Source organism: Notolepis coatsorum (genome assembly GCF_963971535.1).
Source record: "Notolepis coatsorum genome assembly, chromosome: 18".
In the NCBI taxonomy this organism is placed as follows: Eukaryota; Metazoa; Chordata; class Actinopteri; order Aulopiformes; family Paralepididae; genus Notolepis; species Notolepis coatsorum.
This window is the reverse complement of record NC_140182.1, coordinates 99,143,128-99,160,960: the sequence shown is the minus strand read 5'-3', so window position 1 is coordinate 99,160,960 and position 17,833 is coordinate 99,143,128. Positions and strand designations below refer to the sequence as shown.

At 42.3% G+C, this 17,833-nt stretch overlaps 1 protein-coding gene across 1 annotated transcript in view; it reads right to left on the bottom strand.

Moving 5' to 3' along the window:
- Positions 1 to 8,899, bottom strand: part of slc6a15 (solute carrier family 6 member 15) — a 49,108-nt gene extending 40,209 nt beyond the window's left edge. Inside the window, exons 1-2 of the mRNA XM_084334626.1 lie at positions 8,778 to 8,899; positions 6,517 to 7,029 (exon numbers count right to left, since the gene is read on the bottom strand). Of these exons, the coding sequence (XP_084190752.1) occupies positions 6,517 to 6,820 (304 nt within the window). The 5' untranslated portion in view covers positions 6,821 to 7,029; positions 8,778 to 8,899. The remainder of the gene's footprint in view (positions 1 to 6,516; positions 7,030 to 8,777) is intronic.
- Positions 8,900 to 17,833: the final 8,934 nt, after the last annotated feature.

Here is a 17,833-nt window from a genome sequence, read left to right as displayed (position 1 = left end):
CGGGAGACTGCAATTCAAACACCTACGGGAGACTGCAATTCAAAACTGGCCCCTGTAAATGTCCTAACCCAACCCCCTCCAATGTACAGTCATTTACCTAGTATGGTTCTGTCAATAGTCCAATGTACAATTTTGCTTGTTTGTACAGTGCCCCCCCCCCCCCCTCAATGTACAGTTTTGCTTGTTTATACAGTGTTTCTCCCCCCCCCCCCCCCCCCCCCAACCACCTCCAATGTAAATTACCCAGTATGGTTGTCAATATCCCAATGTACCCAACCCCCCCCACACAACCTCCTCCAATGTACAGTTTCTACGTCAAATGTATATACTCCCTTTTCTTGACTCCTTCTGTATCACAAACAGTACTGTATTTGCAAATCTGGTATGTCATAAATGTATAGATGTAGCAGTACTGACTATCTGTATGTCATGTATGTCATATATGTCCTGATGAATTGAAAATGGGGGACCCTGATGTAAACAAGACGAAAGTCTTTCTCTGGTCTGCATCCCCTTAACAATTGTGTGTATTGAGCTGTACTGTATTGTACCCATTCTGCAATCTGTTAATAAAGTTTTCAATCAATCAATCAATCAATCAATCAGTAAAGCGCCTCACTCATCCGTTTTGGGCAGTACCAGGGTGGCACCCGTTTGACATAAGCACCACTACCAAGCTACAGTAATACATGTAAATCATCACCCAGGGAGGGAGGGAGGGAGGGGGGTGTGTGTTCAGATACATGCCTGGGTGGATGTGCTCGTCTTCTCAGAGGTGTTTATTCTCCACTCATTCATGAAGTAAAATACAGGATGTGGCTTCGCTCCTTCCTGTGAACTTTGCTGCCACGTGGGTTGGTATATAAAGACAATAACAATCACCCTTGCCCTACATTCAATCTTCCCACATCTTCCCTTATATATTTGTCCCTATTTTTCCCATAAAGTATAGGAGACCTATTGCGAAAAGATCCCCTTTTTCTGTGTTTTTCGCATTGTTTTTACAGAGTGAGGGGTAGGGCTGGGCGATAAAACGATAATGATAATTATTGCGATATATTTTTCCTCGATATATATATATATGAAAGGTCGATAACAATTTTAAAATAATTATTTTTGTTTGTATTGTGACCTGCAACAGGGCATCTTTAAAACCAGAGACAGTGGACAGACTTGTCTTTCTTGCCTGCAACGTAAAGTAATGGCTTTGCTTGTCCAAATGACAATACTGACCAAATTGAGATTTATTTTCCACTTGTCCATTTATTTTGTTTGCTTTCTAATTAAAAATACAGTTTGAAACCGTCTGTACACAGTAGGGTATGTGTGCTAGCAGAGCTAGTCTCCAGTCGTGAGTCACGGTGCACGGTGGTTTGTCCATCAAAAAAGCGCCAAAAAAAACTAGCAGAGCCAGAACTGTTCAACTCCCCTGGAGCCACAGCCACTTTTATTGGTACTTTCGCTTTCAAACCAGCTGCAGCCTGAGAACTGGAGTGTGAGGGGCTGTAACACTTAAGATGGCGGCAATGACAAAGAATTGCTGCAAAATAAATAATAATAATTAAAAAAAAATCGTTTTAAATGTTTTATACTAATACAAATATCAATAATTATCTATAGTTCAAGTTCAAGTTCTTTAATAGTTGTCATACAGAAGTACAGAATACTTTCATACAAAATGCTTCTTACTGTTACGCTCCAGAGACTGTGCTAGACAAGATAGTATCAAATAACATAATAACATAATATAGCATGAATTTAGAAGAAGAAGAAGAAAATGAGGTCACAGTGTTCGGTATAGACATATGTACAATGTTCTGAGTTACCATATAATATACAATACACAATACTATGCAGTGTACTAATGTACAGTACTATCTAGTGCAAAGCAGAAATATCGAACGATATGCACATTTTTATCGTGATAACATTTTTGGCCATATTGCCCAGCCCTAGTTAGGGGTTGTACCAACATTGAGAACATTTGAAATGTGTGCATTGTGCCTTTTCTGCAGTTCAGCGGTGACAAGAACCCTCCCTCTTGAAACAAGCCATTCAGAATTGCAGCCACAATCACCGGAGTTACTAACGTCCACGTACAGTATGTGAAGATATCTTGATAAAATGCACGTCGTGTACACGATGCCGGCTTGCGCGTAAATCTTTTTTTACATAAAGTTTAACCTAAAATATGTTTCTGACAAAAATTATATTTGATTTTATTTATCTATTGCTGGATCTTGTGTCGTATTTGATCTGCAACGTTTAGTCAGAAAGTTGGATCTGAATTTTGTTCGAAGGTATATGACGATAAAAGCAGATTGTTCATTACAGGCACAGAAACAGCCTACTGAGAACATGACTGAAACAGAGAGGTATAGAGGCATGCTAATCTGAGTGGTTTTATCAGCAGAAAACTTCCAATACATGTTTAGGGGACCTCAGAGACCTATATTAACTTGTCGAAAAGACTAGAATAAGGCCCCTTTAAACAATAGAACTTAAAATGGCCTATGACCTCAACAAGCATTTTTGTGATACATTATGTCTTCTTAATTGTGCATCATGATGGACAGAACAGAGTCGTCCTCCTGTCTGCTTTCTGATGAGCCTTTGATGGAGTTGTGCTACTTGTGAGGTTTGACAACTTGGAGAATTAGGAACCACCTGCTTTAAAGTGTCACTCAAAGGTGGTACTGCTACAAACTACAGACTATAATGACCAGGCTCAATAGGGCCATCCAAGGAGGTAAGGGCTGAGATGTTTACTTAATAGTGGGATTTTACACTCACTATAATGTTCTGCAGAGTGAGTTATACATACACTTATACAACGGCATGCAAATTTCTCGATTCTGATTGGCTGAAACAGTCCATTTACACGTATGTATTGGGACCATTCTACGGTCCTGGTCCCAGGACCCGCCCACAACCGAATCACATCACATCACTCCGCCGGATCACAAGATGGCGGACAATAATCTTTAACAAATGGATATGTTGATAGCGTCATAACGACTAAATATAAAGCGATTCTGTCAAGGCGAATGTCTTAGTCCTTTAAACAATGTTGGATGATGTAATTGATGGGTCATGAGTCATTTTAGAACAAAAGAAAAATCGCGGATTGATTGATTGATTATTTGCAATTTTATTTTAAATTTCTACTTCCTTCCCACTGACTGCAGCGTTCACTCTCACACTGTCCGACGCTGGCGTACCCACAAACACACACACACACACACACACACACACACACACACACACACACACACACACACACATACACACACACACACTCCTGTCTGCAACAGCGGGGGAGTCAGACTGAGAGAGAAGCAGCGCTGTTTTAAGTGAGCATGGTCTATTGAATTGATTGATTGGTTGATTGCTCATTTTATTACTGTACGCCTGGTTTCCAACTGGTTAAGTTTAGGCTAAAAAAAATAAATAAAAAAATAGGGCGAAGAATTTTTTTTTTTCTTATAGGGCAAAGAAAACTTTTTAATTTGTTTTACCTACTTTCTATAGAAGCATCTAAGAATGAAGTTCTATAGAAATTAGGTCTGCATCCCCTTAACAATTGTGTGTATTGAGCCGTACTGTATTGTACCCATTCTGCATCTGGTAATACAATTTTCAATCAATCAATCATTCCAATAACCACTAACTTCATAATTAAAAACTAAAGAAAAGTTGGATGTGTTAGGTGGTTGGATGTCTTAGTTGAAAGGCAGTTGGATGTGTTAGTTGGTTCGATGTCTTAGTTGAAAGGCAGTTGGATGTGTTAGTTGGTTGGATGCCTTAGTTGAAAGGCAGTTGGATGTGTTAGTTCCAATAACACACAGTTGGATGTGTTAGTTGGTTGGATGCACTTCAAGCTGCTTCCAATAACACACAGTTGGATGTGTTAGTTGGTTGGATGCACTTCCGAGCTGCTTCCACATGGAGGCAACTTGTCTTTTTTGTAGTTGTGGGAACTACTTTTTCTGGCGGATGGTTTTTTCAATAAATCTTCGATTAATGTGTGTTTATTGTATAGCAATAAGGTTGGATGAATGTGGCAGTTGTATAAAAGCATTACACCACTTGCAGTCGTGATTTGTGAACAATAAACCATGCCTAGGGGGGTCTAACGACCACCCCTAGGCATGGTTTATTGTTCACAAACCACTCCTGCGCGTGATGTAATGCTTAAATATATGTACACATTATACATATATAATATCCCTGCATTTTATACATACATACCTACACACACACACACACACACACACACACACACACACACACACACACACACACAACACACACACACACATATATATACATTTAATGTTCAAGCCTAAAGACTGGACAAACATATACACATTAACACACACACAAGTTGACAACATACACAGCACTGTATGGAAAGGTACAGTAAGCTGGAGAAAGGCACAACCACACACACACACACACGCACACGCACACGCACACACACAGCAGAGCACTGCAGCCCCAGACCTGCCATTTTAATCTAATTACAGCTGATCTCTGCAGGGTGGCCAGCGTTGTTTAAAGCAGACCTCCACAACATGACAAGGCCTAGGGAGGGGTCATGACTGGAGCCGCTACGACGAGCCAGTGCCACCACACACACACACACACACACACACACACACACACACACACACACACACACACACACACACACACACACACACACACGTCTAGGTATATTTCCACAACAAGCTTATTCAGTGCACATCATTAATGACACGTGCACATACACCACTGAACTACAGATCAAAACATGCCAGCGCTAATCCCAGAGGGCGCAGGTATTAGCTTAATGTGCTATAACACAAACACACAGCTGCTACAGCGTTTCATCTGGCCAGCGTGTCTGAGAGGCCTTGATAATCAGCTTTCTCCGGACACTGACCCCAAGAGACAGACACTATTTGATTAGGTCTCGTCGTGTTGTATGAGCGGTGCCACAGCATGCTGCGACTCTGTAATGGAGACCAACAGCACCCTAGGGTAAGGAAGACAGGCGGGTGCCATTTTCCTTTTTGGTGACATTGTGGGAAATGCTGCATGTTTGATTGAGTCTACAGCTGATATATTGCTTTATTATTACTCGGTTGTTGTGGTCTTAAACACTCTGCGATTCTGTCTGTTGAAAAGGGAGCTACTGAGTATGTATCTGGCTGCTGTTTGCAGGTTTTGATGTGGCGGATAGAGGTACAGTAGAGGATGGAGGGCACACTGACTGACACACAGAAAGTCCCATAGTGGTTCTGTCAATCCGGAGCACTCTGGTTGATTACCATCAAGGCCACTGAGCCAAGTCTGGTTTTGACACACAGGAAGAAGTGTCTCTCATTCTCACACATGTAACCACAAACACACACACACACGCACACACACACACACACACACACATGCTCGCAAAGTACTATATCACACACATGCAACCTGGAAATGTTCTTGTCTGAACATTTTTATTTCAAAAGGTCTACGGTGATAAAATGATGCTTAATTTCATAAGATAAGATAAGATATTCCTTTATTGATCCCCTTGGGGAAATAAGTATTCAGACTTGTCTGATCCTACTGTATATCTCCACCAGTGGAGGAGAGCCTCAACCAACGATGGTGGTGACGTGTATAACATCAGGATTTAAAATCTTCTACCCTGATAATAAATACATTTTGAGGAACATTGGAGCCTGATCTTAGATCACCATGTGTTGAGCCTTGTCACTGATGGTGGTGATACAGTATGTCCAACCTCAGAATTACAAATCTTCTAACCTCATAATAAACATTCAAATGTTGAGGAACATTGGAGCCTGATCTTAGATCACCATGTGTTGAGCCTTGTCACTGATGGTGGTGATATGTCCAACCTCAGAATTACAAATCTTCTAACCTCATAATAAACATTCAAATGTTGAGGAACATTGGAGCCTGATCTTGTGGTAGATCATCACCGATGGCAGGGCAGCCCACAGGATGGGAAAAGAGGAACGATTTCTGGGGCCCCCAGGTGTTATAGGAGGGGGGGGGGGCCTGGAGGCCAGCAATAAATGCATGTTTTATATGAGTTAAGCAGGTTTGGGAAGGGCCCATTCACTGGATCTTTTTCAGAACCCACCATTTCTGTGTCCAGGCCTGCCAATGGAGAACCCACCATTTCTGTGTCCAGGCCTGCCAACGGAGAACCCACCATTTCTGTGTCCAGGCCTGCCAACGGAGAACCCACCATTTCTGTGTCCAGGCCTGCCAACGGAGAACCCACCATTTCTGTGTTCAGGCCTGCCAACGGAGAACCCACCATTTCTGTGTCCAGGCCTGCCAATGGAGAACCCACCATTTCTGTGTTCAGGCCTGCCAACGGAGAACCCACCATTTCTGTGTCCAGGCCTGCCAATGGAGAACCCACCATTTCTGTGTCCAGGCCTGCCAATGAAGAACCCATTTATTGAACTACTAACCCACTGATTGGTGTATGTGTGAGTCACTCACCGCCTCCGTTCTTCTGACACAGGTAGGGGAACCTCCAGACATTTCCCAGGCCTACGGAGAAGCCCACCTGGGCCAGGATGTACTGGAGCTTGCTGTTCCAGGCCGGGCGCTCCTCCTCCTCGCTGTCCGAGCCGCCCTCCTCCACGTCGCACTCCTTGCCCTCCGCGTCGTCATGGTTGTCGACGATCAGCGAGCTCTTCTTGAAAGAATCGTCGCACGCGTCCTCGTTGGATAGCAGGTCTTTGACGGACTCCGTGACATCGTCGTCAAGCTCTCTCTTGACGGCCTTGCTGTTTTTGGGCATTTGATAAAGCAAGACCAGGGGCGGGGGGGCGGAATGTCTTGTTTGGTCGGCGGTGCTGGAGAGGGGCGGGGCCGGAAAAGTCCTTTTAACCGCGCAAGTTGGAGGTGTCTGAGGGGAACGAGGGTTATGTCGGGTTTGGAGAGAACCTTCTGTCTGTCGGAAGTGGAGAGATGAGGAGGGTGGTTTATTTCTTCATTATCACCAAAGGTCTGAGGGGTAGAAGAGAACATATTGCAGTTGTTGAAATACTCTTCTCTCTAAAGGGAAGGCTTTGATGTTGAAAATGAATTATTTAAGAGGTGAATAAGATCTCAGCAAGCTATGTTGAGTGTTCTGAAGCTAGCTTCTCAAACTCTATTTTTTTGCCCCGAGTGAACATATATAGAATTCACAACACATAATATCAATGACTTGAGGCAAATGAGGGTTTCTTATAAACTAGTGTGGGAAGTCGAAGGAAGAGGCTCTGGAGTGAGAGACTCCCTCAATGTGACACCACACTAGCCTATTTTTAAGGTCAGAAACGATTACCTACCATGAGACATGCATGTCTGGGGGGTTTCTTTGACCAAATAGTTGGAGATATAGTTTTAATTTGTATCTTATTTTCCTTCATAATATACTAGTGAAATCACCCGTAGAGGAATCACATAGAAATAATTTCGCATTATATGATGCTATTGTGGTATTATTCAATATGTAATATATACTTTTCTAGTAGATAGCCTATTAAAAACGGATCATTCTTTTTTATATTTTTTTTTTTACTCTGGGAGCGTAGGGTCTTAGTACTAGAATAAGTTAATTCTCACATGGAAATCACATGACTGTCAAAAGAAAATCTATGAATGGGTATCATTTATAATTCATTGTTTGGAAAAGCCCATGACCATGCTTTAGAATGGAATATGCTATGGCACTGGCAGGTCTACTTGGCATTTAAACGATCACGTTTCCACGCGTTTAAATAATTGAACGGCCGACACACGGCACGAGGCGATTTGCATACGAACCCAAACACTATAATGTTCCGCGCACGTCGCACTTGAGGGGAGATCCCCAGATAATAGAGCTAGGATACAAACAAACCCACACAATAAACAATGCAACCTCTCAAATCTTTAGCTGCATGAGGTTGGATTTAAGTATGGGGGGGGGGGGGTTATGCCCAACTAGCTATTGGGCATAAAAAAGCACGAGTCGCCAAAAATTATACTGGTACCATGCTGCAGAACGCAGCAGCATATTGCCTTTCACCAACCCGAGGATTAAGTGATTAAATACATTTCCCTTGCCACTTCCAGATTAGCCTGGTTTGTATTAGGCAAAACATAATTTCATAATCTAGGAAACGGCAATAGCCTATAATAATGGAGGAATGCTCAACCATAGACGATCTGTGTAACAATATAGGCCTAACCCGGATTATGAAATAGCCAAATTATTCTCTTCACATCTTCGTATAGCCTGAAATGATCAATAGGAGGATATTCAGATTCATCCTGGAAAAATAAATGAGAAAATATCATACCTATTGCATCTTCTGCACTCTCAGTAACTCGGTGCAGATAAACCATCAATACGCCTACATTGTATTAACGAAACAAACATACAAATGAACACATAGAACACGCAAGGTGCCATGTGGCTCATTGTATATTCAGGGACAATTTGTTCCTCTCCAAATAATATCCATAAATTAATCCCTCCCGCCCCAGCCTTCATGCCATCCATGCGCTGTGTTTCATCATTCACTGGCTGACCACTACATCATGCGCACTGGTACCCAGTCTCACACACACACACACACACACACACACACACACACACACACACACACACACACACACACACACACACACACACACACACACACACACACACACACACACAGGCGCATCTATTCGTTCATAATTAAAAAAATACCCAATAAAAAAAGAAATTACAGGACACTTACCAGTGTGTAATAATTACCGTCCTTTTCGAAACGACGCGTCTCAAGGTATGAAATTGTGAGAACACATGCACGGGGCAGACATTATCACTTGCGCGTCTCTGGTCCTGAGTGCAGCCGGTGTGATGTGGTCTAACGGACAGACGCGCCTTGCCTCGTCCAGGTCCCAGCGGTCAACTCCATCCTGGCAGCCATATAGGGGTGTGGTCCATTTCTGTGTTGCCAGTGAAGGGCCGACATTACACACGTTCTCAAGAAGTTACTCATTCGCTATTGTTTATATACTTTTCAAATAGGATAGCTTATATGTTTTATCTTCGTAATTTTTTTTTCTTTATAGAATTACTGTATTCTAACTTCACCCCCCTCTCCCCTATTTTCATTTGGTACATTCCACTACAGGGGTTTGGTATGTGCGCGCTGTGGAAATGTGCCACTGTTTATAAACGTTACGGTAGGATAGGTTATTATTACCGCTGAAACCTATTGCTTTTATTATCTTGATTCCATTTGTTTCATTCGGCCCCTTCTTTGTGGACCAGCTGTCTACCTTTAGGAATAGATGTGTTAGGACCGACAAGCTATAACCAATGCTCAGCAATCAGCATTGCGCATCGGCCATATCCGCTATTTTCAATCAGGAGCACACACGCGATTTCTGTGGTGTATGGATGGATCATGGATGGATGGATGGCTGGATGAACGCTTGACCCAAGATGGATTGACCATCCTAGACGTATTATCATGTGCAGAAGATAATATGCCCACAGACTATTCTTTGTAACCCCATAGGTGGAGATTATGTTTTCTGTCTATATGTGTAGGCCATCAGTATATCTCAAAAAGTTATGGCCGGATTGTCATGGAAATTAGCTGCCTGTGCTGTATGCACATTCATGACCCCACGGATTTTGGTGACCCCATGACCTTTACGGTATAGCGCCACCATCAGGCCACAATTGAAAGTAATGGCCGCATTGCCATGACGTTTGCTGTGTGCATATTCATGATGTTAGATGCTAGATCACATGGGGGCCATCAATGTTTTATTGAGGGTCATTACTTTTTGGCCAAGCTGCAAAAATGTTTACATTAAAGGGCAATGCCACCTTTTTTAAGAATTCACATAATGATGTTCTTCCTGTGCCCCAGAGCAGTTCAGTCGTGTGAACACGGACCACTCTCCCTAAAGCTAGAAATCAGAGAGAGAATCCTCCAATCGGTGACGTCACATGGGATGTAAAAGCTGGGGCTGCTCCCTAGAATGGGGTTCTGACTTTATGAGGCAACACAATTTTATGTGAGCTATTACACCCAAACTTGTTTTATAGTCTAGCATTGCTAGAAGGTCTGAATCATAATTAATACCTAATTTGGGTGTAAGAGCTCACAGAAACCATGTGGGCTCAAACATAATGGAGGTTTTTAAGAGCACCTGTTATGGTTTGTAACCGACCCCAATCGCACAACACAAGACAGGTATGAGAGTAAGCCAAAACAGGGCATTTATTCAATACATAACAAAAGGCGGCACTGTCCCTTTAAAAAGGCGAACAGGCTAAGGGGCTAAGGCTAAGGGACAGGGCCAGGGCAAAATGTCAGGGCAGGACCAGGGGCACTGGAGAGGGGGAACAGGGACAGAGGCCCGGAGAGGCGGGCTGGAGACAGGGACAGAGATTCTCTGATCGGATCTTTTCCGAAGTCTCCCGGCACCAGTGACAGAATAATAATAGCTGCGCTTCCTCAATAAAAAATATCCACGGAAAATCATTTTCCCACTCTGCGTTATATCTGTACATCTTGTTAATCTTCTCCTTTTGTCTCGTTTCTATTAACGGTGGTCCCTCTCGGGCTCGTTTGGGGTTTTGATCTTGTACTTCTTTTGTTGGATTTAATACCTTAAAAAAGCGCTTCATCTTGTCGAAGTCACCCAGTCACTGTACATTGAGCTTGCAACTTAGTCGCGGGGATATTGTTCGCTAGGGATTATGGGATTTGGTGTTTGATTATGGACTCTACGCGAGACGGGACATTGTTTTTAATCGCACGAGACTACAAGTACCAAGTGGATAGCGTGGCGCTGTGGTCCATTCAATTTACTGTCACACTTTCTTTTTTTTTTGCTTGCGCCACGGGCCATCGCACCAGTGCTACTAAAGTCAATTCATTCATCGCACAGACTGACGTCAGTGTCGCACGTGCGACATATATGTTGCACTGTACAGCCCTGCTTTAAGGGAAAACACAAAAACACTGGAGTCAAAGAAAATAGAGAAAATGCGGCACTGTGCCTTTAAAAGGCGAACAGGCTAAGGGGCTAAGGCTAAGGGACAGGGCCAGGGCAAAATGTCAGGGCAGGACCAGGGGCACTGGAGAGGGGGAACAGGGACAGAGGCCCGGAGAGGCGGGCTGGAGACAGGGACAGAGAACAGGGTTAAGGCCTTGGACAGGGCGAGGGCCAGAGCTGCTTACAGGGATGGCAGGGTTCCGACGGCGGAAACCTGGCACGGAGATCTTCCTCGGATGCTGCAGACGGGCAGCGCAGAACACCGGGGTCCCAGAGGACCGGGGCGAAGAGACGCATCCTCCCGTGGAATAGGAAGCGATGCGCACCGGCTTGACGTCTGGAGTGGGAACACTGGAAAACCTCCCGTAGAGGATTAGAGAGCGCAGACGGTGTCCCACTCCAGGCAAACGGCGACAGGTGGTGATGGCTGGCACGTCGTCTCACGCCGGAGACGCGGCAGGTGATGGTAACGTCCAGGACTCCATGAACACTGAACACAGATAAAGATACAGAGTCCAGAACACCGAACCAGCATACAGAACGACCCGACCAGGACTGGAGGGGAGGTCCAGGTATTTAAAGCCCTCTGGGGGCGCTAATCATAAACTATGAACAGCTGTGAAAGGTAGTCCAAGGGTGGGGGCTGGAGAAGAGCAGAGGAGAGTAAAACATCGCAAGGGTGGGGGCTGTTGAGGAGAGTAGACAGGGAAAGTCCAAAGGTGGGGGCCGGTGAGGTGAGGAGACAGGGAATTAAAGGTCCAGGGAACAGGCGAAACCTCACAGCACCTATACATTTAGCCTCAACACATCTGCCCTCACTAAGCCTCCAAGAATGCATTATTATTATTATTATTATTATTATTATTATTATTATTATTATTATTATTATTATTATTATTATTATTATTATTATTATTGTTGGTGTTGTCGTCGTCGTCGTCGTCGTCGTCGTCGTCGTCGTCGTCGTCGTCGTCATCATCATCATCATCATCATCATCATCATCATCATCATCAGTAGCAGTATAGTAGTAGTAGTAGTAGTAGTAGTAGTAGTAGTAGTAGTAGTAGTAGTAGTAGTACATTTAGAAAAGTTGTCTCTTATCCTAACCTGTCCAGGTGGGTTTGAGGTAATAATAATAATAATAATAATAATAATAATAATAATAATAATAATAATAATAATAATAATAATAATAATAATAATGCATTTTATTTATAAGGCGCCTTTCAAGGCACTCAAGGTCGCCATACAACAATTTACAAACAGTTAAATTCACAATCACAATCCATTAAAAAATAAAATCAGACAAAAAATAAAATCAGACATACGCCTGCCTAAACAGGTGGGTTTTGACTGAGGTGGGTTTTAAATGGGATGATGGAGTCAATGTTCCTGATGTCGGGGGGGGGGGGAGTTCCAGAGGCGGGGGGCAGAGCAGCTGAAGGCTCTTTAGGTAGCCAGGCCGGTCAGTCAAGGCCATCAGACTCCCTATCCTTACTTGCCTTGGCACCTGCTATGATGATCTTCCCTGCCAGGTGCCTCAAGGACTGCACAACAGAGCTCTCACTGTTAACTGTTATGTGTGCGTGTGTGTGTGTGTGTGTGTGGGGGGGGGGGGGGGTGGGGGGGGGGGTGCATGTGTTTACATATGTTTTTAAGTTTATGTTTGTGCATGCACTTGTGCGTCTATGTAATGTGTTTATGATTAAGGTACATCCTATTACTTCCAGCTTGAATGTCTCCAGCACACTGTTATAGCCTTTGATATCACTTCACTCAAACCTGCTGTCTTGTTGACGTGTAATTCCACATGGACACTGTGTTCCTTTGTGCTCCTGGTAAAGGGCCTATCCTACTCACATGTACAAAATGTCAGAGAAATGTCTTCAAGCAGCACTTTCTTTCCCTCTGTTGGAAGTGAATGCAGCCCTAAGCAGACAGACTTATTGATTGTTCCTAATAGAGAAACCCTTAAAGAAAAAGTAGGGCAGACCAATCACTTTGTATGGTAGTCCTGAAAACAGATACTCTTTGAAATGATTCAATACATAAATTGATAAAAATGACATTTTTGTTTGCATAATTAATTTGTTGATGATCTGTAAATGAATTAGAAATACATTAGACCCCCACCGGACTGACGAACTAAGAACTGACCAGACTGATTAACTAAGAACTGACCAGACTGATGAACTAAAAACTCACCAGACTGATACACTAATCAAGAATCAAGAATCAAGAGGTTTATTTGTCACATACATACCAGGGCATACAGTGAAATGCGGGTGGTCATGCCCGCATTGATTGTGCAAAATACAATAATAAAAATAGGCATAGAAGAAAAGAAAATAGGTAAGACACATATGCATGATAAAAAAAATACATGCTAAGTTCCTGAGAAACTGGTTCCCATGTACAATATACAATTTACAATTTTAACTCTTAATGTATCTATACTATACAGTACCTCCTTCCTTTAAAGTGACTTTCCATTTTTTTAAAGTGACATTTTGTTTAAAGTGATGTTAACTCACCAGACTGATGAACTAAGAACTGCTTAGACTGATAAACTAAGAAGTCACCAGACTGATACAATAATAACTCACCAGACTAAGTCACTTAAACTTTCAGTTGTTCTCTACCAGTGGTGGTTCTCAACCTGGGGGCTGGGATCCCCTTTAGGGTCGTGAGATGAGGGGGGGTTATACAAATAACTCAAAACGTTTTTGATGAAGTATTTGATGTCTCCAATTAGTAATTACTGCGAATGAAATAGCCTGAAAGGGGAAACTTTGGGGGGGAAATTGTCAAAGTTCACCATTCTGTCTGTGAGTCAGCATGTTGGGGGAACAAGCCTCCCTGCGTTTACAAAGTAAAAAAGTTGAAGACCACTCCTCTATCCCCCTACACGTAATTGTTTTGTTTCCTGTTTTTCTGTATATTTTGTTTTGTTTACCTACTTTTTAAAATGTTTATTGTAGCTGCCATATGGGTTTTTAGTGCACTTGGACTTGAACACAGTTGGTCTTCTCTTCCCCCATTGCTGTTTGCACATTGTTTAAAGGGTCTGCAAGCCTGGACCAGCTGTGGAATGAGTGTGGTTGAGAGTACACCTAGCCTAGGTATAGTATGGTTAAGAGTACACCTAGGTATAGTATGGTTAAGAGTACACCTAGGTATATAGTGTGGTTAAGAGTACACCTAGGTATATAGTGTGGTTAAGAGTACACCTAGGTATATAGTGTGGTTAAGAGTACACCTAGGTATATAGTGTGGTTAAGAGTACACCTAGGTATATAGTGTGGTTAAGAGTACACCTAGATGACCAGGGTCACCTGGGACGCCACATGTTGCCGTTGAGCCCTCTGGAGGTGTTGCGGGCCTTTCATCAATGAATCACCAAAGGAGGGTGCCCACCTGATGACCTCAAGGAATCCATTATCCCTACCTCCTCTCAGAACATCAAGGAAATGCAGATTATTAGAAGGGATTGAAAAGTCATATGAGCTCAACAAATGCAACATACAGTAAACCCATGGTATACCCCCCTGACACACCACTAACTGCCTCGGCCAGTCCTTCGTGCCAGCGGCCATCAGGCTCCACAACCGTGGGCATGGGACCACTGCCTGCAGCAGCCGGAGAACTAATGGCAGCAGAACACTACTAGGAATTTCACTAAGTGTGTCTGACTCTTACCACCTAACCTGTACATACGTGTAACGTATGGCGTATATCATGCAAGTTAGGGTACCTTGTGTACACTGCACCTGTGTATACTGTTTACTTTACTTTACTCTATAGTATATATTCAGATTATAATTATTGCCCATATTTATTGTAACGTATAATATAACTGATAGGGCATACAGACCCTCATATGCACCTTTGATTACACAGTTTACTTTCTCATGTTCTTATATTCAGAGTCAATTATATTGTTTACACTGTTTATTATTATTATTATTATTATTATTATTATTATTATTATTATTATTATTATTATTATTATTATTATTATTATTATTATTATTATTATTATTATTATTATTATTATTATTATTATTATTATTATTATTATTATTATTATTATTATTATTATTATTATTATTATTATTATTATTATTATATATTTATTTTTCTTTCCTCATATTCTTTTTATATTCAGATACAATGGTATTGCCTATATTTATGTCTTTCTACTATTACCATGCCTGCCCATACCTGTACCCCCCCCCCCATGCTCTTATGACGCCCGGATTTCCCCAAGGGGATCAATATTATCTTATCTTATCTGATCTTATCTTTCTATGTTCCACAGTACATTTTCTGTCGCTAATCTTAATTTTCACCAGAGGCTATATACAGTAGTCACCTCTCTTCAGCACTATACCCACATCCTCAATTACCACCACACTGTTGGTTCAACAGGGATTAGGGACTTTCCTAAACCAACCATTATAAATAAAAGAGCTAGATCTTTCCACTGCCAACCGTTTTAATTAAATAATTAAAAGAAAGAGGTTTTTCGGTGATGTAATTGTAACCATGTCACAGAAACACAGGTAAGGGCATCTACATTCTACAGTGCAGACTGCAAGTCTTAGGTCTGTTTTTTCTTTTTGTTGCTTTGGCTTTGTGCTCCAGCATATGGGGTTTGAAATGGAACAATGACTGGTTATGAGCGGCACGGTGAGCGGCACGGTGGTGTAGTGGTTAACACTGTCGCCTCACAGCAAGAAGGTCCAGGGTTCGAATCCCGCTTGGGGACCAGGTTTCCATGATGCCAGTTACCCAGGTGGGGTATCTCCCAGGCCTTTCTGTGTGGAGTTTGCATGTTCTCCCCGTGCTCGCAAGGGTTTCCCCCCCCGATAAGATAAACCCAATGGAAAAACATGCACAACAACAAGATCGCTAACGCTGTGGCGTCCTTGACGAAGACGGACAGGAGCACTTGGATTGGTCCCCTGGCGCGGCTCACGTGGCGCCTGTCTGCTCCCGGCTGCCCTTGGGGGGGAAGGACGACGGGATGGGTTAATCGCAGATACGCATTGTATGCATGGTTCGCATGTGTGCCAAATGATGACCTCGGAGCAGGTCCTAAATTATTATTACAGTGCAGACTTTCAGCTTTAAAGGAACATGCCTTACCGTCTTCTCCAGAGTCAGACAAAAAGATAGATACCAATGTCCTCTCTGTGCGTTCAGTAGAAAGCTATCTGGCTGCAAGCTAGCCTTTTAGCACAAATTAATGGAAGCGGATACGAACCAGCTAGCCTAGCTGTTGCCTCTCCCGGATTTTAAGCTAGGCTAGCTGGTATAACCCGTTTCCATTCATTTTGTGCTTAGCTAGCACTCAGTTGGATAGTTTTCTACTGAACACAGAGAGAGAATTGGTATATCTTGGTATCTTCTTGTCCGACTCTGGAGAAGACGGTAAGCGCATTTCCAATAATGTTGGCGTGTTCCTTTAATTTGAGGGTGTTTACATGCATATGAGGTGAACCGTGTAGGAATTATAGCTCTTTTAATACATAGTCCCCCCATTTTAGGAGACCAAAAGTAAATAGATAAATGAAGTTAATTAAATAAACATTTTATATTTGGTTGCAAATCCCTTGCAATCAATGATTGCCCTGAAGTCTGCAACCCTTACGTGGACATTCATAAAATCACATTGTCTTTCCTGCAAAGCAGAGAGACCAACTTCCGTCAATACATTTAAATGGGACTTAATGGGATTTCAGGTGTACAGTGGACTCTCAAACTGAATACTCAAGCATAAAAGCATAGTAGCATTGCAAGCTACCAATTCAGACTGGAAAAAGGACATAATAACAAAGTTACCATCAGGAGAAATATAGTTTGGTTAACTGGTTCTAAAACTAGAAAAGTGTGCACACATCTCCGCTAGGCGGCATTATAGACCAATGAAAGCAGATCACACATTATTTTATTTATCTTATCCACTGCTGACTTGTTGATGTTGTACAGAACTTGTAAGTCACTTTGGATAAAAGCATCAGCTAAATTACTAAATGTAAATCGACTAGGTGACACTCAGGTTCCAAGTACGAAGCAGCTGAGAGCTGAGGTAAAGTTACTGTCTAGAGTTAGCATGCTAATGCTAATAACTATAACTGAATGAGTGACACATGAAGAAGCATGCATGGAGGAGGTATTATATAACTGGAGGAAGGATGGCAATATGTCTGCTCATTCATTTCAATGTAAATTGCTCACCCAAGTTCAACAAACAATCGCGGTCCTCTGGCTCCTATAATATGCACAGTACAAATTATATTATGTCTCACAGCTGATAGATAAATGCTGTCTGCTTGTACAGTACTAGTCAACTTCGCCAAGTTACGGCTCTGGGTAACTTTTCAAAGTAAACAGTCTTTATGATAAAAAAAAAGTACAGGACAGAACCATGTTGAAGATATATCTTCAACATGGTTATGTCCTGTACTTTTTTGTATCATAAAAAAGTAGTCACAATAAATTACTGGCAATATTTTGCATGACTTTTACAGTAAGGTTCACAACAATTGACTGTGAATGGCTTCACAGCAATGTATTGTAATTTCACATTGTTACATTCAATCCTAAAATATGGCTCGTGTAGGCCTTGAATGTAAAGTGGTGGAATGGTGGATACAGGACAACTTCAATTACATAATTTTGTTGTATATGCATTACAACCATTTTCTGTGAATTGACATTACAATATGTACTGTGAAAAGTAATGCAAAAGAGTTGCCAACAATT